Source organism: Molothrus ater, chromosome 3 (assembly GCF_012460135.2).
Source record: "Molothrus ater isolate BHLD 08-10-18 breed brown headed cowbird chromosome 3, BPBGC_Mater_1.1, whole genome shotgun sequence".
In the NCBI taxonomy this organism is placed as follows: Eukaryota; Metazoa; Chordata; class Aves; order Passeriformes; family Icteridae; genus Molothrus; species Molothrus ater.
The window spans coordinates 79,334,744-79,359,616 of record NC_050480.2 but is presented as its reverse complement, the minus strand read 5'-3'; the positions used below and the strand labels follow the sequence as shown (position 1 = coordinate 79,359,616).

The window sequence follows — 24,873 nt, the reverse complement described above, 5'->3', positions numbered from 1 at the left end:
AGTGTCCTATATACAGACATAAGGAAATAACATGTAAGTGATGGAAAATTTCAGGGACAGTAAGCCACACTGATCTGCTTATATTTCTCCAACTCAGAACAGAAATGGACTGCAGACATCCAAGCATTTGAAGATAATCAGACAATGAAGTCCCAGGCAGCATCTGACCCCTGGCTTCAAGCATCTGAGATCAAGTACTGCCTCCATTAAGTTCCCTCTCTGCATGAAACAGGCTTACATTCCTCCCATCATCAGAAATTCCCAGGGATAGAAGATTAGACATCTTTCTAATGTTCATCATCAATCAGAGATCAACACAGAAGTGCTTAAACAAGATCTATATTCCTTACATTTGGCATGTTTATATAGTGCTTAACTTCCAAAAGCACCAAATTGAACACAGAATCATTTTCATTACATAACAATGAGAGGTATTTATCTTTACACCGTGTATCAGTGCATAGACAGAATGTAAAAGAGGAACCGTGTCTTAGGAGAGCAGCCAGAAAATGGAGGACCCAAGTTGAGAGCTCTGCCTATACTGAGAGATCTCAATGGTTTTGTACACATATCCCAGCAGATGGTCTTAGTCAAACCAGGAAAAAGACCAGGCAGAGCCATTTTCTTCCTTCTTTTTTGCATGATATCCCTTGTAATTCTTACAATGCAAGAGTATAAATAAGAGGAATCTCATTAAGGATAACTGATGAGCACATCCTTCTTTCAGTCTGGAGCAAAGGAAGCAACTAAAATTTTTTGCAGCTTTACCTAATGACCTGCAATCTAGCATCCCACTTCTTGTTTTGAGTAACTTTGCTGAAGCTTCCTATGAAAAACCTGTCTCTTAATCCTTGAATCAAATCCTTCCATATTAAGATACGATAGGTTCCAGGACAAAGTGAGCTCAGCAAATCCACTAATGACAACCTTCATATTTTTCCAGTCTTTGTAAAAAAGAGCACACAGAATTGTGAAAAAAAAAAGTTCAAGAGCAAAAAACAATTCAGTGTTAATGTATCTATCACAGAAAAGAGGAGAGACAGAAAAATATACAGTGATCTCTTTCTGAAGCAAATAGATGTGGACTATGATAAAGAAATGGAACCATCTTCACCACTCATTTACAACAGGAGAGATGTGCCAATTCTTCACAGAGAAAAAAAGTAAGGGATAGTGCTACCTAGATATAGAAGACATTTGCAACCCTTTTTATTTTTTCATTACACATGGCAATTTTGAAAATATTTTTCTTGCTTTTTTTCTCAGAATAACCAGTCTCATCAGCATTTATAGTTCTGAGTGTTTGTCCTTTTCAACAGAGCATTTCCTCTGAAAAATGAATGCTTGTATTAAAATGTTCTCCAAACTTGTCATGCACAGAACTTAGGATGCTATTATATCACCTGATATGTTTAATGAAGATTTTCAAGAAAAGAGGTAACTAAATATTTTCCTCTCCTTGTGTATCTCCATGTTTAGGAACTAAACACATTAATGAAGTTCAGCTGATACCTTTTTTATAGTTGCAGAGTACTGAGGTAGCATGCTCTGGTCCAGACCATCTATCTGCTTTAGCTTCTCACACACAGCTTCCACACTCATTGTGCTCAGAGATACATGGGATACTCCTGTGGCTGACCCTGTGCCTGCTCCCTGTAAGTGAGAAAACGTGCACATAAGACTTGTTCCAGTACTCAGTACACCCAGAAATTCACAATACACACTAACACAAATCAAGCTGTGTTCAACTATATTTTAAAATAAAGTTATGAGAGTAAGAATGCACAGGCATTTTTAATTACTATCAGAATATCTATATATTGGGAAGCATTCTTTATATGTATTTATAGGAGAAAAAGATGAGCACCTTGAGTCCTGCCTTTGTGACAAAATAACCCTCTTACATAATTTTAAGTAAAGAAACATAAAAATCAGAAATATTAAGCACAGGTTAATCAATTTACAATGCAGTTTCACTCATAAGTTTTCCCCTAACTTTAGCAGTTACTTTGGTTTTGGGATGTTTGGGGTTTTTTTCTTAAATAATGCACATACAACTTAGATTTTTCTGTCTTAAAATCTCCTGGTTTATTATCAGACAAAGATGACTTAAAACTCAAAGACACTCAAAACAAAGACAACTCCTCAACTACTTGGATTAATTTTTACTAATAATTTTAACAATATCTGTTTATTTTCCAGAGGTTCCTTCAGCTCTGTTTATGCAATATCAGCCAAGGGGCTGTATACCACAGTACTGAAACAGCAGCACTGCAATTGCCGTACAAGATACAATGAGGATGCTTCATGTACCCCAAACTTGGGCAAGACTCAGGTAGAAATTATTTCTAATTATTCAGCTCTGTAACACAAGAGTTGTCCTGTTAATGTTGCTACCTTGGGAATTTCAAAGAAAGGGTGGAAAACTAAAACAAATGCATCTGCATACTGAGGGTGAAAGTATATTAAGGCAATATGTTCTTTAAAAAAAATCACATTCTCCCTGGATGGGAACCCATGCAGTTACACTAGTGATTCCAAACTTCAAAAAGCAAAATCAGAATCAGTTCTATCAGTTAAAAATATTTGTATGCTCTCCACTTGTGAGGGAGGTTGCACCTTCCCTTTTTTCTTAAAATTAAGATTTGGGTGCAGCATTGTAGACTGTGCACCAAACAGCTCATTTTGGGAGGATGCAAAAGAGCTTCTAAGCTTCAGAGGTCATCATCACATGCACAAGCCCTGGGATGTAAAAGTGCATTTTGACTATCCAGTTAATCAAGTTTTATTATATTCTTCAAATCACCAATGAAGACTGGTTTTGGAGTTGTAATATTGTCTCCCATTTTTATTTAATTACTTGGAAGATGTTTAATCTTTCAGAATTAATATAAATTACTAGATAAATTACTAAATCTCCATCCCTCTGAAAACCAGGAGTTATCACAGAGAATGCCATTAACCTTATCTGAATTATCTAAACCAGGATATTTACAAAGAATTTATTCAACTAGTAATTCCAAGGCAGCAATCTAAAACCCCATTATCTACTACCTCAGAGTTCTGACTTACTGTTATCAAAGATATCCTGATCTGGAGAGCTAGGCACACTCCTAGCTACTCTGAGTTTCAAAGTTTAGGTAATATTACATGTAATTCCCCTAAAGTTCTCCACCAGATGTCCTTGAAATGGACTTTAAAGTGTGTAACTATCAGCTTCATTTGGGAACGCTGCTGGGGGTTGTAGGGAATTTGAGCCTGGCAGCTCACAAACTTGCCTGGAAATAGCTGGAGCACCAATCTTTGTTTCTTTAACCATTCCTATTTTTTTTAATGTCATGTCAATTCGATAATAAACAAACAAAGGATATATCCCATTTTCTGGGAAGGCAATCTACCTAAATTACTGCAGAAAAATTAAACATTTTAGTTCCACTTCAGTCTAGGCACTTAAACTAGGGCTTGGTACTCCTTTAGAGAACATGCCAGCTACATTTCAGATACTGCAATGTCTAAAGGACAAATTTTAAATCTTAATTTAGTCTGATTTGTAGCACATTTAAAATCTGTATCATGTCGAGGATATAAGCCAATCATCAAAATGATGAAAATGACAGAATGAAGCTTCACCCATAATCTATTTATCATATACCTCTTTTATACATCTTTAATTTTCCTCTTTAAGAGATCGCTGTGGGTTTTTCTTCAGAATACCAGCTTGTGATCCATTATTTCCTCATAAACACACTATTTACTATTGGCATGAGTTAGATAATACATCAACAAAGACAAGATACTAAGTTAATTCAAATCTTAATTATTTTTTGAAAGAAGGCTTATCAATTAAAACAAAAGAAACTGTTATAGCCAAAATTACTTTGTGGCACCACTAAAATAAATGGTCCCTAAGCAACATGTGTTAGCAATTGCCTTTGTTCTCAGAATCTATCAAATACATTATCTATGATATACCCAGAAATAAATGAAGAGAAGTTTTAAACACATCTAATTTAACAGATTCTCATTCAGATCAAAATATTTTTCTAACAATCAAGGACAAGCAATTCTTTCTGCATGCATTAAGACCTAGTTTAGAAACTTTGCTTTCAGTGTATAAAAAAAGATACATAAAAGCTGAAATATTTAGACTATTTTTGTTAAAGTGTGAACTGTCTGAAATAGATGCACATTAATCCAAATCATTCTTTATGAAAAGCACTCTCTGAAGAATAAGTAATGTAATAGCTTTAGGGATATTGTCATCATGTAAGTGAATTATAACTGTACTTAAACTGACACATTTTTCAGCCTTAGTGGTTTTGTTAGAGATGCTTAGAGAACATTAGTCTGAAAAGTATTTGCCATGCAAAAGCTAAAAGCAGCTTGTCAAAACAAACCTCAAGGCTAGTAATGAGCATTAGTTTACAGACAGACCAGCATGAAGCACCAGTATGATAGCTTCTGGAATGACTGAAACAAGTGAATGAGAATTCACAGAAAGTGGCTGTACCTGTCTGTTTTTGTTTAACTCAGACTTACACAGCTTTGAGAAAAGGACAAAACAGAATTAAAAGAAACAACAGCTTAAAGTGACATCACAAAGGTTGAACATACAGAGAACATGCTTTGAAGTAAACAGAAGATCAGGGTTAGGATAGACACAGGATATATTCATAATGTGAAACTAATTATACATTTAGGATATGCTATACAAATACTATTTTCATGAGCATACTATTCTGCTTGCATTTGTAAAAAAACCACTTGCTATATTCTGTTTTTCATAAAGGTTTTAGATTGTTTTTGACAGAAAATCCTCCTTTTAATGAAATATTCTCCTGCCATCTCAAGATCCCATTATACTACCAATGTACCTTAAATAACTTTTCAAACTCCTATCTAATCAAATCTGCCAACGCCCCTCGCCCCCACCCGCCCAAAAAAGCCCCAAAAACAAACCAGCACCACCCACAGAATAGAAAAGTTATTTCTTATAAGCACAAATATTCAAAGCACAAAAATGCTACACAAAAGCACTGGAAAATCTGTAAGAAAACTCCCATGCCATACATTTTCATTCATGCTCAAACTTTTGAAAAGTACTTCTTAAGAAGTACTCTATGTTTATCTATACTACATGCTCTGAGCCACGTTAGTCCTCATTCAAAGCACACATAATACTACATCTTAATGGATTATATATTCAGTGCAGTATGAAAAAATGTATTTAAACAAAGTAATCATATTGGAACAAGCTACTTCCTAAGAAGTCAAAATTAACAATGCAAACTAAAGCACAAAATCAAGTTTATGACAGATAAGGACTGCTAATGCTAGTTTGATTTCTAACATAAAAGGGGATTCTGTGAACCATTCCGTGTTACCATTCCATGACTGGTAACACTGCAATCCATCTACAAACTCTTCAAAAGGGCATTCTAGAAGTTTTTGCAGTTATTCAAAACTAAGCATCTGTACAGTAAAACCAGCAGAAATGCATGTTTGTCTCCATCACAGATGTCAAAGGCTGGCATTTTAAGACTATTTTCATTAGTGGTTCAAGCTGATAACCTAAAATTTGCAATGCACCTTCATGCTGATACAACTAAATAGATGGTATTTGGTCAACTCACCAGTCTGATATCTATGTTTTGATCCATTCAGCAAAAAACAGTAAACTATGGTCTGAGACAGACAAGTTTTATCATCAGCAACAGAATCTAAGTACGGAAGGTGACTAAAGTAAAATGCTTGTTACAGGACGACTATACTCAAAATATTCCTGATTTTTACTAGGCTAACCTGGATATTATGAGACTAATGATGGTGGTCTGGAATTTTAGAATTTGGTCACTCCAACATTGGACTGACAACAACAGCAGACCCATAACTAGATCATGTAACAGCCTCCACACAGCTCTGTCAACTCATGCAATAAGCAGAAATTATGATGTGTGTGAAAAAATTATACTCCTGAGTAATCCTGTTTTTTCGCCCTGTTATGACTCAAACATTCAAAACAATGATTATTCTCTATTTTACACAGGAGTTGCAACATTTCTGGCTCCTTGCCAGTTTAGCATGAAAGACAATTTTGATTCTACATGCTCCTCTTGTTTTCAATCACCAAACCAATTACACATCCTGGTGTTCATTAACTACTTTGTGCAGGTTTTTTTTTTTGTTTATTTAATTACTTTGCATGCACCAAACCATTTAATAAGTTGGATCACTTATACAGTAGCAACGACCCATCAATTAAGAGCTACCTAAATAGCTGGATGAAATTATTGTACCCATCATCTACAGATAATTGTAGCACATAACACAAACATAATACTGTTTCCTTTCATGGAAAATTCAATAAAGTTGACAAAAGATGTGGATTTAGAGTAGATGAAACCCTGAAAATACATTGCGTATCATATCCTGACTAACAACCTTCTTGTCAACTTTCCAAAAGACTTTAAAAAAAATCCCAAGTTTTAGATTTACACCATAGGTTAAATAGTGGTAAGTCTTAGAAAAGTATGTGATCTGATATGCTGCATTAGAGACTCACATTAGTATAAATTAAATAAAAAACCAGATCTAACAAAATCTTCCATTATCATCTCAAAGGAAGTTTCTTTTTAATGTTTTAATTCCTGTATTTTCTTACTTAGAGGCAATAGGTTACTTAACTTACAGGAGTCTTTTAAACTGCTGTTTGAAGCTGCACCTAAATGTGCATTAAGATAAACACTCAGCAGCAAGCAGAAGAGGCACTCAGTTCCAATTCTGCTGCTGGAACTCATTCACTACTTTGCTCCACGACTAAATCCTGCTTTTCCAGGCTTGTGTGCTTTGTCACACTCACAGAGACACACAGTCCTCAGCCATCATGCTAATACTTTTGAGCAAGTCCATAAATTTTCCTTGCACTGGCAAGTCTCAAAGGTCTGGGAAAAGAATGGAATAATGAGATAAGGAATTAAACACAAGGATGGCATTTCCAAAAAAAAAATTACTCCACAGTCATCCCTTCACACAAAGTAAAAAATTACTTGGGAGAGAGAAACTTAGCATACCTTTTCTATTGCACTGCACATATGTGGTTTCTCAGTGAAAGTTATGTACAGTTAAACAGAGTTTGGAATCTGTGTGGGATTTGATTGTTTTTTCATTGCACAATAGTAGAAAGACATTTTTGCAATTACTTACTAAAAGAAAAGTAAATGCAATCAAACTACAACTTTTGCCAACAACTACTGGCAGCAAATATTAAGAGAATCATGACAGTCACATTAAACTCTTTGTTTTGGTATAAAACACAATTACCATAATTAGAGTTAAAACATGTACCACAAAGATGACATCCTAAGTATGAATACTTAGGATAAAACAAAAGAAGTCACAGAAAAGGTAACTGTTAACATTCTGACTCATGAATAAGTTATGACCAGCAATATTTTATTTTTCCATTTCTATCAAAGCTGCCTTATATTGTGTTACCTGCAATAGCTTTATGTCACCAACTAAAGAAGTAGGTTCGGGAGAGAGAGTTGACTGAAGCAGAAAAACACAATTACTTCTAAAACTTAAGCACTGAATGACCAGCTGTCATTCTACACTCTGCTCAGCTACCACGACACTTGACTGAAAGCTCACCACAGCTACTGAGAAAGGCAAGGGGAAAACTACAGGGGAAAACAGAGTACATCTTACAAGTGAAATATTAGCTTTTAAATTCATTCACGAACTACATTAGTTTTCAACTACTCTATTTGCCCACCAAAGCCACTGATGCAGTGTTAGTGAACTGCAGTTATGATTAATGCAGACTCATTACTGCTGAAAAAGCAATGAGATGCTAAAATTTCCACACCACATGACTACTCGTTTACCATTGAGGGGTCTGTGGGTGAAGGAAGCCCCTCATCAGCATCCTCCTTGATAACATCCTAACAACAACAAAATATTTTGGTTTGGGTAAAATGATCAAGGGCTCAACAAAAATTATGAAGTTAACAGTGAATGAGACTGATCTCACAATAATACATAATTCAATGGAAAGACATTTGTTTTCTTTAAGTGATTAAAGCTTTTACCACCTTTTAACAGCCTTGCTCGTTGTATAAGTACCCTAGAATTAAAGCAACCAACAAGTGAGGCTTTTACTTTTTTATCTTTCCTCAGTACATAATTCCATTTGAACAGCCATCTGTCAGTAAAATAAATACTGTTAAATAGGAAATTTATTATTCTATAGGAAGCTAGAAAAGTCTGCTAATTTTGCCCTTCTAATGGGTAAAATTGGATTACATGTACTTCAAAAACACTTCAGATAAAATGTATTTTGTTTTACTTAAATATTAAATATATTTCTTTTAACATTTAAATATGATCTTCCAGTTTCTAGCATTTTTTACAACATTAAAGGATGTAATTTTATCTTCTCCGTGTAGAATTCCACAACGAATTTGTGACACATTATTAAAAAAACCTGAATATAAATTTACAAGTAGCACTCATTTTTCTTCTATCACTACATCTATTTTGGTACTATAGTATAGTTGGCATTTTCATTAATATATTTTTGCCAGTATCAAAGGTCATTCTTCTCTAATCTTTATACATAGATGCTAGAATTGCTTTTCCTCTGTAAGAAATTTCTAAAGTTAAAACAAAATACATTTACATTACATGTTAGTAACACCTTTGCTTAAAATATTTATAATAAATATAAAGCTTATACTTGTCTAACAGAGAACCATCATTAATAACCTTCAATTTCATTACTCACTATATTTATTGTCTAGGTTAGTATTTGAATTACCCTTCAAAATACTTACTAGGCCATTGTTCTGATCTCTGGACAAACTCGTTTTTAGTGGTGGACGTGAGATGAGATGAGAACTGCCAGGGTAATACCTTGGCATATAAAGATATGGGGCAAAGAATGGCTATGGAAAAAAAAAAGGTGTAACAAAAAAGGGACAAACAATTACACAAATCAAAATGTAATAATAAAATAAAAATCATTACAACAAAACATATCCTCTAGTTGAGTTTCATAAAGTAAAAAAGAGCAATTACTAATAGCTTTCTTTACTTTTGCATTGAACCATTGAACAGAATTCAATCAAAAGCTCTGGGGTGAATTCTTCAAAATCACTCAGCAAATGACCCCTTTTTTTTCCCTCCAAGCCAATGGGTGCTCTGGTATAGTTTCCTGGAGGAAAAGAGTCAGAATGGTTTTGGTAGTTACTCTCTAACATCTGCTTTCAATATGGGAAAAAGATAATTTAACAATAATTCTGACAATTTTACTCTCTGACCTTCTAAAGTAAATATCAGGTGCTCAGTAAAACTTTGAGTCATTTGTAATAGCCGAGACAATTGAACCAAATAAACAAGAAGTGTGATACATAAGAGCATCCAACACTAGAACTTCCCATATTTGTGGCACCCAACCTGGGGGCTTCCACAAACACTAGATTTTATAAACGTATGAACAGATGCTTAGAGCAGACAGTATTGGAATTTTTTTTTTTTTGCTGGAAATACATTAATGGATGTTGTTCAATACAAATAACATTTTAAGGGACAGTGTTAATTTAGACTTTAGGGAAAGCAGAATTACAGCACTCATTGCTTTCAACTCATTGCCCAATTCTTAATAAAACTCCTCCCCCCAAAAAACCAAAATCTAAAAACCAACGAAACACCATAAAAACCTAAAAAAAAATCTCAAAACAATGGCTGTATAACTGAATTCTGATGTTTCTATGTGTAGCATTTTCAAAATTGTATTACCCAGGTACTTCACAAGAGAACATATTATCTGATTTGTGTTTCTGCACATGACAAGATTCTGATTAGTCTACAGCACTAAATTCAGTATAGAGTAAATAATTCTATGACTAAAGGGAGAATCTATGAGGAAGAAGTGAAATTTGTGGAAACATTCCACCTTAGATTTGCCAATAAGGACTTAAAAACTTCTGTATTCAGAAGCAGATCTAAATGAACTGAGAAATTCAAGTTTAATTTCTGAGTATATAATTTATGTAGACAGCATATGCTACAACTTCAAGCACTATGGAAAATAAAAATGGTTCCATATTCTTAGCTGCTAGAGATAGATTCTGAGCACTTTCACATAATTACTAGAAAAATTTCATATGCTTTTCCAACATATGAAGTTACACAATATCCATTGTAACCGTCAGTCTAATTGGAGAAGTTTGGTTACCTAGTCTTTGCCTCTACATGTTTGAGCTAGTAGAGAATGATGCAGGAAAGTTCACTGAATTAAAACTATTCCACTGTCATAAGGCACATTCTACAAATAATACAAACTCTTTTTTGGGAAGAGATTAATTTCCAGAAAATACCACAGAATCATTTAATGCCTCAGTTTTCCACTAACAGCTTAAACCATGTGGAAAACCCCCAAGCATGAAATGCTTTATGATCAAACTGCATTCAAGTGCCCAGCTCTCACTGCAGAGCCTCTTCTCTGAAACACACAGGGAGCCTGCTGGTTGCATGATATCAGACTACAAAGCAATGGAAAAAAAACCTGTCCACTAAGGCAATTATCCCACAATCCTCTCATAACTTCTAATAACCCCTGGGCTCATTTCAGCTACTCCACTGTTTCCCAACTGTGGAATTAATTCTCCATTACAGGCCAAGCACTTTAGACTCAATCTTCATTTGAAGTACAATACAGGCATCGTGAAAACATGATATCAATATAAATATGTACTGGGCATAAAGCAATGCAGAGTTGCTCTTCAAGTCTGCAGATAGCCTACAAACCTTAATGGATGTAGCAAAACATCATTTGTTCAAGATATCAAAGAATTGTCTCCTCTTTTGTAAAAAAAAAGAAAGTGTTCACATACCATAATTTCTTGCTCCCACCCAGGAAATCCCAATTAGACTTGCCTACAGCTCTGACTTTCCCTGTAAGAAACATCATCTCGACAATGATCCATGAGAGCAGCAATTTTGAGAAGCTGAACTTGAATTCAGCTTTCAGCCAGGCCATTAGACAGTGATAAACAATACATGTCCAGCTTAGCTCTATATGAGAGCCAGAGTGCTAAATTGAAGAGCTTCTAAACGGGACCATAATCTTCCCTTTACAGCTAACCATAGGGAGAACTGGGTTTTAAACCAAAAATTAACAGATTACATCGCTGGAAGTGCCAGGTCCATAACATAGGAGAATCTAAAGAAAAAAGAAGAAATATACATAATAAAAAACTCCATATTTTCTAAAAATAAAGTCTTTTCCCTAACAGCTGAAGGAGGTTTTTCTTAAGCATAAATTAATGCTTAAAGACAATAGGACAGGAACCATTTACTGGTTAGGGCACATATCCCCAGATGTGAGGGTGTTTTTGAATAAAATCCAGCCATTTCCACAGAAGTATTTGAATCCACTGTGTTGTGTCATACCATGTGTTGTGTATCCAAGACCTCTCTCAGAAACTTCTACTGGGGAGTTACTATTAATTTTTTTAAACACCATTTTTACAAAAGCCTGAGAAATGAAACATGACTGAAAATGCTGAAGGAAACAGTTTTTCAGGATGAATTTTCTACTTTTAAAAGGTTCTCATCACTCATCTCAGTATGTGGTGCTCATGACAGTACCTTTAGGAGTCCAGAGTAATGAATACAGTTCGCTGACAATATTTATTAAGTGACACACTAAAAACAATTATATTTTAGAAGGGTAGTATAAAATTCCAGTTAGAAAGGCCAAAATTGAAGTATTTTAGTCTTCAGCAGGCAAAAAAGTAAGCACGGTCTGTAAGCCTTAAGACAAATGAACAAATAATAAACTCTTTGTAAGAACAGCTTATGACTCACCAATAATTATTTCTCTAATGCTTACTGGAGCCAAAAACCCCCATACAGGTTTCAACAGCTTATCACCCCTGACTTTAAATCTTGTCATGTACAGTAACACAAAACAGGGTAAAACAGACACAAAAACAGGGCTTCTAACAAAACAGCTACTTGGACTAAGCTGAGTTAGTATCAACACAATATTCATGTGTCAAGCATTTAGCAGTGTTGGACTACTTCAAAATATATGTTATTTTACGTTATTTTCAACAAAACAGCATACTGTCACTGCCTTGAAGGTATATAAGAATCATTTTAGAATAGATAACTTAAAAAGTTCTGGCCTACATATACTTTTTTTGCCTTGGTTAACAAACACTGATTTATGAATAACTCAATTTACTTTTCACCTTAATAGGTTATATGTTTATCTACAGTCAAATCTACTTAATGTTAAAACTATTTCCTGTATATAGAAGTACACTATGACTTCTATCAGCTCTCTGTGGTTTTTTTTTCATGACAGTACTACAGGAAAAAAAAGTGAAAAATAAAGTTTAAAAATACTGAACACATCCCACAAAACCAGAAAGTTTAGATAATCTTCAACTATAAGTAAAGCACTTAATTCAATTTTCACGTGAGCCATTCTCAGGACTATGTTTTCTGAGGCCCACAAATAGGTCAAAAATGTATGTTTTATGCAATTCATGGTAATTCCTTTAAACTAGTACAACACCAGCTTAAGAAAAAGATAGGAATAACTTTAAAAAGAGACAGAAGGGAAGACAGACATACATTCTTATAATCTATCTCCCCACTTGAGTTTCTGTATGTTTTAACAAAAGTAACCAAAAAAATACGGGATCCCTTCCACTGTCTGTGAGCATGAGAAAAACTGAGCACAGTTTACTGCCCCCCCACCAAAAAACAACAACAACAAAAAAACCCCAACAAAACAAAAACAAACAAAAAAACAGCAACCCAAAAAGCCCTGCAATATCCTACAAACAAGCAGTGTCTCAAAATTATTTTTTTCCTTTGTAATTTGTTTTTCTGATGCCATTTACCATGTTTCTCTCCAAACAACAGCTACTGAACATTACTGCAAAATTTGTCAGCTTTTGGACTTTTTTCCACTCCTAAATAAAACTTGCATGGGTATTTTAATATTTAATAGATGACATCTGCAGTATTACCAGACTAAATCAGAAGAATGTTAATTGGATCTCGATTATTTACCCGATTGTAAAAGGGATGCTGAGGTCCTGTCATACCACTATAGTAACTGCTGTGAGGCTGGGGGGACAAAACTCCGCTATTGAAAGGCCCATTGAAAGAGGTTGTAGAAGAGCAAGCTGAGGAAGGCTGACTGAAGACAGATGTTCCTCTAGCAGGTGCCTCATGTAAAGGCAAGGTGGGATAAGGAAGTCCTCCAATATTCATCTGATCTCTTGCAGCACGAACATCTGAAAAATAAATTGGTAACAAGAATATGATTTTGCCTGAAGTATTTGGAAAAGTTTTAATTTGTTTGCCATTTCAATACAGTACATTTTTGTATATTTAACTCCAATCAGAGCTCATCAAATAGAACATCAAGAAGGTCAAATTTCAGCTGGATTCGGTTGATTTCTCTTGATGATCACGTCTACACAGGAGTCTTTAGGAAAGGTAGGATGGTTTATCACATAAACTTATGTAGCATATTAAATCTCTCTAAACATTTAGATTCTTTTAAAATGTGGCATAAAGGAACCTAACAGTCTCTCTCCAAGAGAAGCTGCTCCAAGGCTGGTCTGTACCATGGCAGAGGGACAAATCCCAGCACACAGGGACCTCTTCTGATCCACCAGGGGCAGTCAATGCTCTCACAGCAGGTGCTACAGAGACCTGGGAGTTGCCAAAGAAAAAAAGGTCCCCAACAAGCCTCAGGCCAGGGAGTGTGACAAGGTATTCTGAGTGGCCAGGGCACAGGGAGGGTGCAGTCACCCTACCCAAGAGGTGAGCCCCCTTGGTGGTCATCATCCTCTCAGAAGGAGCTCAGATATGGCATCCAGATAAGGCACAAACCCTTAGTCCTCTGCACTCACCAGAAAGGATGTGACAACACAGACAGAGCTCCCATCCAGGTCTCAGGCTGCGGGGGGCAGAGCCTGTCACCAGTGCTGGACGTAGTAGAGACAACAGGTGTGTGAGACACGACCAGGGAGACAACCCTGGTCCAGCCTGCTGCAAGAGTTAAGTAAGGAGGCAGGAACTCCTGAGGTAACAGAAGCCAACAGGGAAACACCACTAAAATACTTCAAAGGAATTAAAGGGTGCTCCTCTAAGAAGGTGACACAGCTGACAGCCCAGCTGAGGTGCCCCTACCTCAGTGCACACAGACTGGGCAACCAACAGGAGGAGCTGGAAGCCACCATGCTGCTAGAAAACTGTGACCTAGCTGCCATTCCAGAAACTTGGTGGATGAATCCCATGACTGGAGTGCAACTGTTGATGGCTGCAGGCTGTTCAAATGGGACAGGAGAGGAAGGAGGGGAGGAGAGGTTGCACTCAACATAAGAGATGGAGAGATTGAAAATTTTAAAAACAGTAGCAAGGAGGACCCCAGGAACTAGCAACCTGTCAGCCTCACCTCCGTGCCTCTGAAGATCATGGACCAGATCCTCAGGCAAGTTTTGCAAAGGCACATGGAGGACAGAGGTGATTCAAGACAGCTAGCAACAACTTCACCACAGGGAAGTCCTGCCTGACCAACCCTGTGGCCTTCTGTGATGGACTGCATCAGTGGACAAGGGAAGGGCTAGAGATATCTCTCTGGACAGATGTCTATAGATATCTATATTTATCTGGACTTCTACAAAGCTTTTCAAAGCTTTTTCACAGTCTCCCACAATATCCTTCTCTCTACATTGGAGATATATTTGATGGGTAGACTGTTACACAGATAAGAAATTGGGTGTGGACAACTGTATCCAGAGGGTAATGGTCAATGGCTCAGAGTTCCAACAGACATCAGTGATGTCCATCAGGTCCATACTGGGACCAGTGTTATTTAGTATCTGCATTAATGACATGAATGGATGAGGGCATCCTCAGCCAGTCTGCAGATGACACCATGCTGAGTGGTGCAGTTGACACACCTGAGGGATGGGATGCCATCCAGAGGGACCTGGACAAGCTCAAGAAGGGGACCTATGGGAATCTTATGAGGTTTAGTAAGATGACCTGAGTTGGGTCAACTCTCAGTAACAATCCAGGCTGGGAGATGAACAGAGGCAGAGAAGCTCTGCTGAGAAGGACTTGGGGGTGCTGATGGATGAGAGGCTGGACTTGACCCAGCCATGTTCCCTTGTAGCTCAGAAAGACAAACGTGTCCTGGGCTGCATCCAAAGCAGTGTGGGCAGCAGGAGAGGGAGGGATTTTGTCCCTCTGCCCTGGTGAGACCCCACCTGCAGTGCTGCATCCAGCTCTGGGATCCCCAGAACTAGAAGGACATCAATGTATTTGTCCAAGTCCAGAGGAGGCCACGAAGATGACTGATGAGGGATGGAGCACCCCTACTATGAGGAAAGGCTGAGAGAATTGGGATTTTTCAGAGAGAAGGCTTTGGGGTGACCTAATTGCAGCCTTCCAGCATCTGGAGAGAGCCTTCAAGACAGGTGGAGAAAGACTATTTACAGGCATATGTAGTGACAGGACAAGAGGGAATGGCCTCAAACTGATAATAGGTTTAGAATTCTTTACCATGAAGGTGGTGACATACTGGAGCAGGTTGACCAGAGAACTTATGGATGCCTCAACACTGGAAGTGTTCAAGACCAGGTTGGATGGGCTTCTGAGGAACCTGGTCTAGTGAAAGGTATCCCTGCACATTGCAGGGGGGTTGGAACTAGACAGTTTTTAAGGTCCCTTCCTACCTAAGCCATTATAAGCAACTCCCCTAGGAGGAAAGGCTGAAAGAATTTGGGTTCTCCAGCCTAGAGAAGATTTTGTTTCACTGACTTAATTTCTACAGGGTTTTACATGTACTTTCAAAATTGTTAACAAAGATCTGAAGCCAACTTGCATCTCTTCTACTCAAATATTGTTGTGTGTATTGGTTTCTTCCATCTCCTAAAGCACTCTGCAAAGCAAGAACAGTGGACTTCACCCTCCAAAAGAGAAGCTTTAGTCCAGGATGGTCTGGGTGTTACAGCAAAACTATTAAGTGAAACTGAATGGCCTCTTACTGAAGTCAAATCAGACAATCTGAAGGTCTGATTTGATGAACATGAAATGAGTGTTCTGTGTGACATGCCAAGTAGGTCAACTTAAAATAAATGACAGATTTGTCATTTTCCATTTATTTGAAATCATACCCACCTGCAATGATTTCTCGTAGCTTGGGATCCAGGTTCACTGTACAAGGCAAAAAGGTTCTTACATCACGTGCAACAAGGACAGGTGTTCGTGAGGATAAAAATACCTCAAAGTTCCGTATATCTGCATCAATTTCAAGTAGAGGTTCAACGTCTTTAGTTGTAGGAATATTCTTTGAAATTCTGGGGGGTGAAATTAGATACATCATAAACCATATTTATTAAGAGTATGACTTCAGTTTACAAAGTAGTATTCTAGGGTGAAATACTAGTACACTTGCACCCATTCTCCCTGTTCTCTGAAAAACAAGAGAACCCATAAAAAGCTGTTCTGTCTGCAGAAAGAGCAATGTAATGTTTTCTAATATGCAAAAAACCTTAAACTGCTGAAGAATCTGATCTAATGGTATGCTTCAGAGAAAAGTCAAAGAAACCATACATCAGTAATGTCAAATCCCAAGTAAGGGGAAGTTAACATTTGTGACCTTTAACCCCAAACATCTATTCAAATTCTATACCCAATTCAGAAATTCCATGGGAAAAACAACCTCATTTTTAAACTAACTTTTTGTAACAGGAACAGGCATCTTAGAAGTTGATCAAAATCTAACTGTGCGTTCATTGTAAAAAGTGGGAAAACAACCACCTGCTTTCAAGCAATTCACCTTCTAAGAAAAAGCCACAAACAAATGAAAACAACAAAACCATGAGACATGATCAATGTAAGGGACTGTTCATGCATTATGACTATTGTCAAGCAACAGTGGGGGTTTTGTGAGCAGTAGTATAAAGGGGAGTTTCAGGAAGGAACAAGTAGGATTAAATGTTAGTCTTGTGGAAGTTTATGAAAAGCTCTACCAAGCAAGTGATGGAGGCTGACACAGTTGGTTAGACAGACCTATCTTACTTGATATTTCGTCTCATAATACTGGCATCACATATCAAATGAGAAATTATAATCTAAATTAAAGATTATGAAAAAGTACTCACACCTAGCATAATAAATATGTAAACAGTGGAAGAATGTACTGAGAACAGTGAACACAGTTACAGAAATGGCTATAAAGTGACTGTGACACCACTCTATATGGATACCAGTGAAGTAACCACACTATACATAACGTAAAAATGGAAAAAATATTATGAGGAGAAAAAACAAAAAAAATCCTATAAATATAAAATTATTTATGATTTTTAATGGCTCTTTTCAAAGACATGTTAAGGCTACAACTCCATGATAAAGGGGAACAGCATACATGTGTTGGCTGCTCTGTGAACTGCTGTAACTTGCTTAAAAGAAGAAGGTAGCATAGAACAAAGAAAGTGTGTTTTCTTCAACTACTGGACAATTAGAAGAGCTAAGGCAACTACCAATGCTGTCATGGGGGAAATGAGTGCACTGATGCATGGATGGGAAGGAAGGCAGGAGACTCATGCACACTACATAAATCACCAATACACCAGGAATCTCTTACATTAAATAAATTCACAATCACATTGTGTCTTTGAAAAGAAAAAAAAAAAACACTTAAAAGAAGCCCCCAACTGGTAGTATAGTAATTGAATTGTATTTTAAGAGAACTAATGAACTAAGTCTACCATTAGTTGAACAATCTTACCCTATTTCACACTTTGTCTGCTTTTTAAAAGCAACAATCTTTTTTAATCTTTATTTTTAAATCCTCCACAGAAAGTAGAATTTTATGTACCATGGGATTATTCCAGAAACAAAAGTGGCAGATTTACACAGAATATATAGCATTTAATGTTAAGAAAAATAAAAAAAATTGAGAATCAACGCTACATGCTTGAAGTAAGTGCAACTCCATTGCATTAAAAATGTATTTCAGCTGTGGTAATCTTTCAGTCTGATCTTTTACCACATTCTAGCCATATACTAAGAGATGAATTAACAAATTCCTATAAATTTTACCAGAAAACAATGGACCATGTACCTAACAGACAGAGGATACTGCCATACCATGCTGTCATAAACACTGTCTGCAAATAACTATATTCACAGTGAGAAGTCACTTTATAGCACAGGAAAAATGTAACAAATATAAAGCATAAAAGCAAGTGTAGCCTATTCTAACAAAGGTTCTGCAGAACAAATTGTTATGAGACATTGTCCAGATGGCAGCTGGATTATCCAGTTTAGGGAAGCTCAATGTATGTAAGACTTCAGAGACTCCAGCCCTAAGAGAATAAAAGGCGGTGCTTCTGTGAGAAGACAAACTTGACACTCAAAGGTTACAATTTCAAATAATGGGTACAGTTCATTCTCTGGCAGAGTTTAAAGAAATCTAGTAGAAGCTAAAAGTATTCCTAACCTCAAGAAGTGAAGGGTCAAAAGAAAAAAAGAAGAACACTGGCAGTATCAAAGTAAAACTTGTATATTCCACTGAATCTGAGAAATGCATATTTTACACTAATATTTAGCTACTACCTTATGTTATTCTATTTAGCCTTTCATAAAACTACAACTAAACTGACTGTAAATGTGTATGTTTTAAATCAAACATCAGATTGTGAAAAAAAACCAAGATCCTTAATGCACACTTTAGCTATATATATTTGTTATATATATTTACTGTTTGTATTTTAGACAAGAGTTCAACACTGGAAATGTAAAAATTAAGTCACTTTTCAAGTCAGGAACTGAAGAGTTAAAGAGTGGCCTACTTCAACACTTCAATCTACAAAATAAAAAGCCAAAAGAGAATGTGACATAGATTTAAATAAAACACACAGCTGATGAATCACATGAAACAAATTAGCTGATTTTTAATGCCAGCTCTACTTAAGTCTGAATGCGAACAGTGTTCCGAATGCGATGAACAAAGCTACTGTTCAGAAGCCAATAGCCCACTGCTGGTGTGCAGATTGAGGTCTCTATTCTAACCTTCTGAGCTCAATGTCTTAAACTACGCCTTTGAAAGAAATATTTATGTAAATGATAATCTTTTGGCAAAGAGCCACAAAAACCATACGTGCCTGCACTTCTCAGATAAAAAAATAAAAGGTTAGCCTTTAAAGCACTTTAGAAGTTACTTTTGCTAAAATACAAGCATGCAGATCTAAAAATAAAGCACTGTGAACACACTTTTTTCATTTTGGGGCTAGATTCCTGAGGCAAAATTATTATTTTTTAAATCAGAAACATCAGAAAGTGTCAGTGTTACAGACCGTCTGTTTCCAGGAGAAACTACTTGAATTTAGAAGGAATGAAGCTAAAACAAAACATTTCATTGATTGAAGCAAACCTTAAAAATTAATTCCACTACTCTTCATATCGCTTTCCCATGAGCAGCTGAAATTAAAAACTGCTTTCATTTGGGAGTAAGTTACATTGCAACAATGTTGAATTATTCCTGGCTTTTTCCTCAAACATAGACAATTTAGTACAAGTACACAGAGGTACATCATCTTATCTTTCATTCTGTAAATTAGATTCAAATTTGTTCTAATTATGTTCACCTTGTACTTCCATGACTGACCTAGAAAATAACCAAAGAATGTCTGACAGTGTATCCAGCACTGAATGCTGCCAGCACAGCTCAGAGGAAGGTGCTAAGCTGTTGTACCTATTGACCATCTCCTTCACTACCCTGCTAGGTGGTGCCAAAATGGCAACAGCCAAAATTACCCACCTTCACCCACACTGGAGGCTGCACTGGAGGTGCCCGCATTGCCTGTGCCACTGGTTGTGTCAGGCCCTGGAATATGCCAATAGGATTTACCCACCTCTTCCTCCAGCCAGGGCTTTTGGGGCAGGCTGGCTCTGACCCAATGTAGCTGGGTAACCAGGCTGTGCTGACAAGAGCTGTGAGGAGCCTCACTGCAGGGCTCTCCTGCCTGAGCTAAGAACAGCTTTTAAGGTCAGACCTTTGCCCTTGGTCCTCCTCCAAGCTACATCTATGCACCTTTGCTCTTGACCTTGACCACTGGCTTAACTTCCTGCCTTGAGCTGTGCCTTGTGGCTACACATCACGGGGCTGCTGGCTGTCCCTGGTTACTGTCACTGAACCTGCTCCACTTTTCCTGTTTGGCTACTGAGGAATTGCTCCCCTTGCTCACAGTGCTGTGCCTGCCTCGCAGCCCTCCTCAGTTCCCAGCCCACCCTCACTCATGGAGCAGAACCCTGCTGTTCCCACACTGATGGGAGGCTGACTTCTCTACAAGCCCTCATACTCCAAAGGGCCGTTCTCTCTGCTCTTTCCAAACCTCTCTCCCTGAAGGTAAAAACAAAGAAATGCTTCAAATTGATCTTTGCACACCTAACTTTTTTCTTCATTTGTTTTACAGGAGCAAGCAACTGCATGGACAAGAATAATTTAACTTTCTCACTCCATAAAAAGCAAATTACTTCATTAATTGCTATTAAATAATAGAGCAACAGAAGGCATGAGCATGAAGGCATGTCATGTTTTATCTATTATGGGCTTTTTAATTTTTTCCTCTCAAGATAGTACAAGTCAAAAGTGTTGCTTAAAATAATGAAATAATTGTCATTAAAAATGAGAAAAAAATTTCTACAGGTTTGATACTGAGAAACAAACAAAACCACAAAGTCTTGGCCGCTATGGAATGCAATATGAAATTTTTATGCTTAACAGTCTGCTAATTTGACATCTGATCTCTAATACCTAATAATCAAATCCTATGCTTTGCACTGAAACTACTTATCCCACTCTTCTCACGTCTGGTCAATACAGTGACAGTGTTAAAAGCTCTCACACAAATCACTCCAGCAACTTTGCATTACTTTCAACACATCAGCAACTGTGCTACAAATATTCTCTCAAACTGAAAACTGCAACAGGTCACTTGGACACTGAAAAAGAACATTCGCTTATACGCCCATTCATATAAAAATAGGAATAAAAAGTCATCACACACTCAATAACATAACATAAGGGAACAAATGCTTTATCTTTATAAAGACCAAAAAAAGAGAAAGCTATAGTTTGATATATCTATGTAGACAAAAATTCAAGTCCCCTCAGCGCATATTAAGCAGAAGAGACTTCACTGAACAGATGCAATAGCTATTTAAAAACTCCTATTACCATAGGTATTCAGGAAAGCTTGATTTGCAAAACTGACTCTATTCAATTCAAGTATCAGCAGATAAACCACCTCTCCACCTCTCCTCCTAAAGTGTTCCTGCTTTTGATCATTTCAGAAAGAAAAAAACCTATTCTGATGCTTAAAAGATTGGTATTTATTAAACTAATCTCCCACACCCGGTATCACACACTGTCACTGAGCCGTATTAAAAAGTTCTGTTCTTTAAACAACTCTCTGGCATACTTTATGATTAAAATAAAGTGTTAAAGCAGTTACAAATGCCCGGATTCATTCACAGCTTTGCACTGCTATTTGAATTACAAAAGGCAAAAGAATTTTAAAAAAGGTGGGCATCAACCACCTACTACTCAACTGGAACACTGCCTTTTAACATTGAGACCACACTATTAGCACAGTAAGAAACATAATAACTTTATGTGCCCTGCATTTTAAGTACGAGGCAATAAAAGGAGACCAAAAAACAAAAAGCAGGTTAAATATTTTAGAAGTAATGCCTCACTGTGAGGTCTACAATACTAAATTGTCTACTTAAAGGAAGTGATTTATTTAAACCTGGCCTGGGCAAAGATGATTGCAGAGAACATTATCATCAGAGTGATGAATGTGGCACCTTCCACAGCGTTTTCATTTTTAATTTCTATAATCACTAAATAGCTACACTTCTTAAATTAATACATCAATAGGCATTAAGCAACTCACAAATCCCTCAGAAGTTCGTTTCACCCTTTTTCTTAAAAGGTATTTAAACAGTGTCAAAACTGGAATTAACATAATAACCTTCCAGAAAAGTTACATTTCAATGATCTTGCTCAATTTTAACATTTAAAATTTCTACAGAATTGCTGAAAGCAAGTAACATACTTTCCTAAAAGAATAATTCAATAGATATTTGTCTAAAGCACTGTAATGAAAAAGTAAACAGATAATGCTTATCTTCCATTTTTATTTTACTTATTTTCTTCTTACTTATGTATATTAACAAAAAAACCTCAAATGATTTAAACAAAAGCTTTTAGCTCAACACATAATTGCAACAAAATTACAATAATTGTACCAATTAAAATAATCCTGAATGAACAGTTTGTCATCTTAATGTTCCAATGGTTTATAGAAGGATCTACTTAATTAGCTGAAATTGCTTTCCAATGTTAGTATCAAATGTCATTTGTTAAAAGTTGAACGATTTTGAAAATAATTTAACAAAGCAATTTTACAAAACACCAAGAACCAACATTTTCTTTTCAGCTGAATAAAGCAAGCAGATGTGTCATCAAATTGCTATAAAAATAAATGAGCCTTTATATGGAGAAAAATAAATTTTACTACTAGTGCAACAGAATACTATTTTTGTATGAAATCAAATTCTTTAATAAAATAATTTCATATCATTTATATCTTGGTGATATTTTTAGTATGCTATAAATATACTTTCTTAAATTGAAGTAGTAAACAATCAAGGAGAAATATTCCACCGTACATGACACAGAAAAATGTTTTAACCTGACTAAGTGATTTCTTAATTTGATTACCATGGGTGTATTACACAAGAGATCTGAATCTATCAGGAAAACATGGCACCACTGAAACTATGTTATAGAACTCCAAATCTATAGTAATGAACTGTGGTTTCACTTATAAATCAATTCATTTCTTAAACCAATTTAATTTCAAGAAAAAAGGGAAAAAAAAAAAAAGAAAAACCATTCTGTGGTTTATTTCAAGAAGGGGTAACTTCACTAAAGACTGGAAAAAAACCCAAGGAAAATCATATACCAGTGCTGAAACTGGACTGGAACTGAAAAAATTAAGAAACAACAATTCCTTCTATTATTGATAAACTAGACAAAGCATATATTCCATAATCCATCCCTTGGAATGCTGTAAGAGTTGCAAAAGCATTAAAATGAAATTAATACATGAGCTATGTTTCGCTTAGATCCTTTGGTTCCCCTCATCCCTGCAACCCCCTCCCTCCTTTTCCCAACAAGAAAAAGAAAAAGACAAAAAGAAAAAGATGCTGAATTAAAGAAAGCAGTTATGCTATTCTTCTAAATTTGGTGTGTTCTGCCTCGGCACATCATATTGCCATCCAATTTGCCATCCATCATAGGTAGGCATGCACACATATGTGCACAAAGACTTTATCACAGAGGTTAAATTAAGCCCAAGTGATGGATGAAGTACATGTTGCTAAGTTTTAAATAATGGTTACCTACAACTCTGAGAAAAGTATAACCATTTTCTTGTCCTGAGAAATCTCTTTTTTCAAAATCAAAGAGTTCTTGATTTCCATAGTTTCCCTCAGCTTCCCAAAAAGCATATTTTCAAGGAGATTAAGGAAGGGTGGAGATCGTAATCTGAACAGATGGCTCATGAGTTTCTTCTATCCTGAGCCAAGCTCTTCTGTTCTAATATTTTTAATAAATATATAAAAATAGTCACAGAAATTTAGGGACCATCAGCTATTTGCAAATATCTTCATAAAAAATCAGAAAGTTCTGTCTTAATATTCCAGTTTGCTCAAAGCCCCTGTCTTAAACCCCCAGAGTTTGGTAAAATTTAGGCAAAGAATGACAGGTAGGACTGTCCCTTGTGACATCAAGCCCAAAAAGCAGAATAACATCAAAAGCAGTCAGTAGGAAGCACCTGAATAGAAGGTTGTGTGAATACCTGAATTCTGTAGCATTAAATAAATTGTATATTCAGTCATGAGGGACAAGCACCCTCCCCTCCCCAGCATCTTTAAGCACTGATCTCATGGTCTCTCTTAGGACTATCTCCTCAGATACACCAGTCTCACACTTCTCACAGGTTTCAGCAGGTAATGGCCAGAATTATATTCAGAAAGATACAGAACCTAGATCCTAATCCCCTAAGAGAGAGGACAGTACTTATCACACATCTACCTGGGTGAATGTCTGGTATCCGAGCATGACCATGAGGAAATTCTCATGGATTGTCATCAACTTCATACTGACTTTTTTCTTTCCAAAGGGCCCTCTGTAACAGGTAGATCATTAAATTGCTCTGGCAGACTGCAGTGCATTCCCTGCCATTTTCTTTCCAAAGGCCAACTGGAACTTTTCTACAGTGGCCTTCCTTGCCTGCTGGACAACACATCTTGCTCACCAGCACTAGAAGGTTCCTGCAACCTGTCACACATCCTGTCCCAGCACCTGGTACAACTAATTTAGACACATTTATCTTAGAATTAAAGTAGCCTTTACTGCTGTACTTTGTGCTGAACCTCATTTTATCCTCTTGCTTCAAACATGCTCAAACCACATGTTTTTTGTCTTCTACTTAGCTTTTTAAGGGCTTCAGTTACTGACTGAATAGGTTCTAGGTGCAAGGTAGGCCTCGCTTTAGCAATTCTGTGCATTCACAACAGAATTGTTTCACAGCAGAACCACTGATTGCACAAGACCTTCAGGGGTAAAAATTCATAGTCCATAGTTTTTAAAGTGTCTAGAAACTTACAATAATTTTTTGAAATGCCATACGAGACTTTCTTAACTCAGGAGGCATATGCATGCCTGAAGTTTCACTTTCAATTGTATTAATC

General features: G+C 36.5%; 1 protein-coding gene across 3 annotated transcripts in view; it reads right to left on the bottom strand.

Moving 5' to 3' along the window:
- The window catches only part of KIDINS220 (kinase D interacting substrate 220), a 75,469-nt gene that overhangs the window by 5,682 nt on the left and 44,914 nt on the right, over positions 1-24,873 (bottom strand). Inside the window, exons 23-27 of one of the 3 annotated variants that reach the window (XM_036379505.2) lie at positions 16,219-16,397; positions 13,093-13,319; positions 8,835-8,945; positions 7,887-7,943; positions 1,513-1,653 (exon numbers count right to left, since the gene is read on the bottom strand). In XM_036379505.2, the coding sequence (XP_036235398.1) occupies positions 1,513-1,653; positions 7,887-7,943; positions 8,835-8,945; positions 13,093-13,319; positions 16,219-16,397 (715 nt within the window). The remainder of the gene's footprint in view (positions 1-1,512; positions 1,654-7,886; positions 7,944-8,834; positions 8,946-13,092; positions 13,320-16,218; positions 16,398-24,873) is intronic. The other 2 variants (XM_036379506.2, XM_036379507.2) reach the window with 2 other exon arrangements.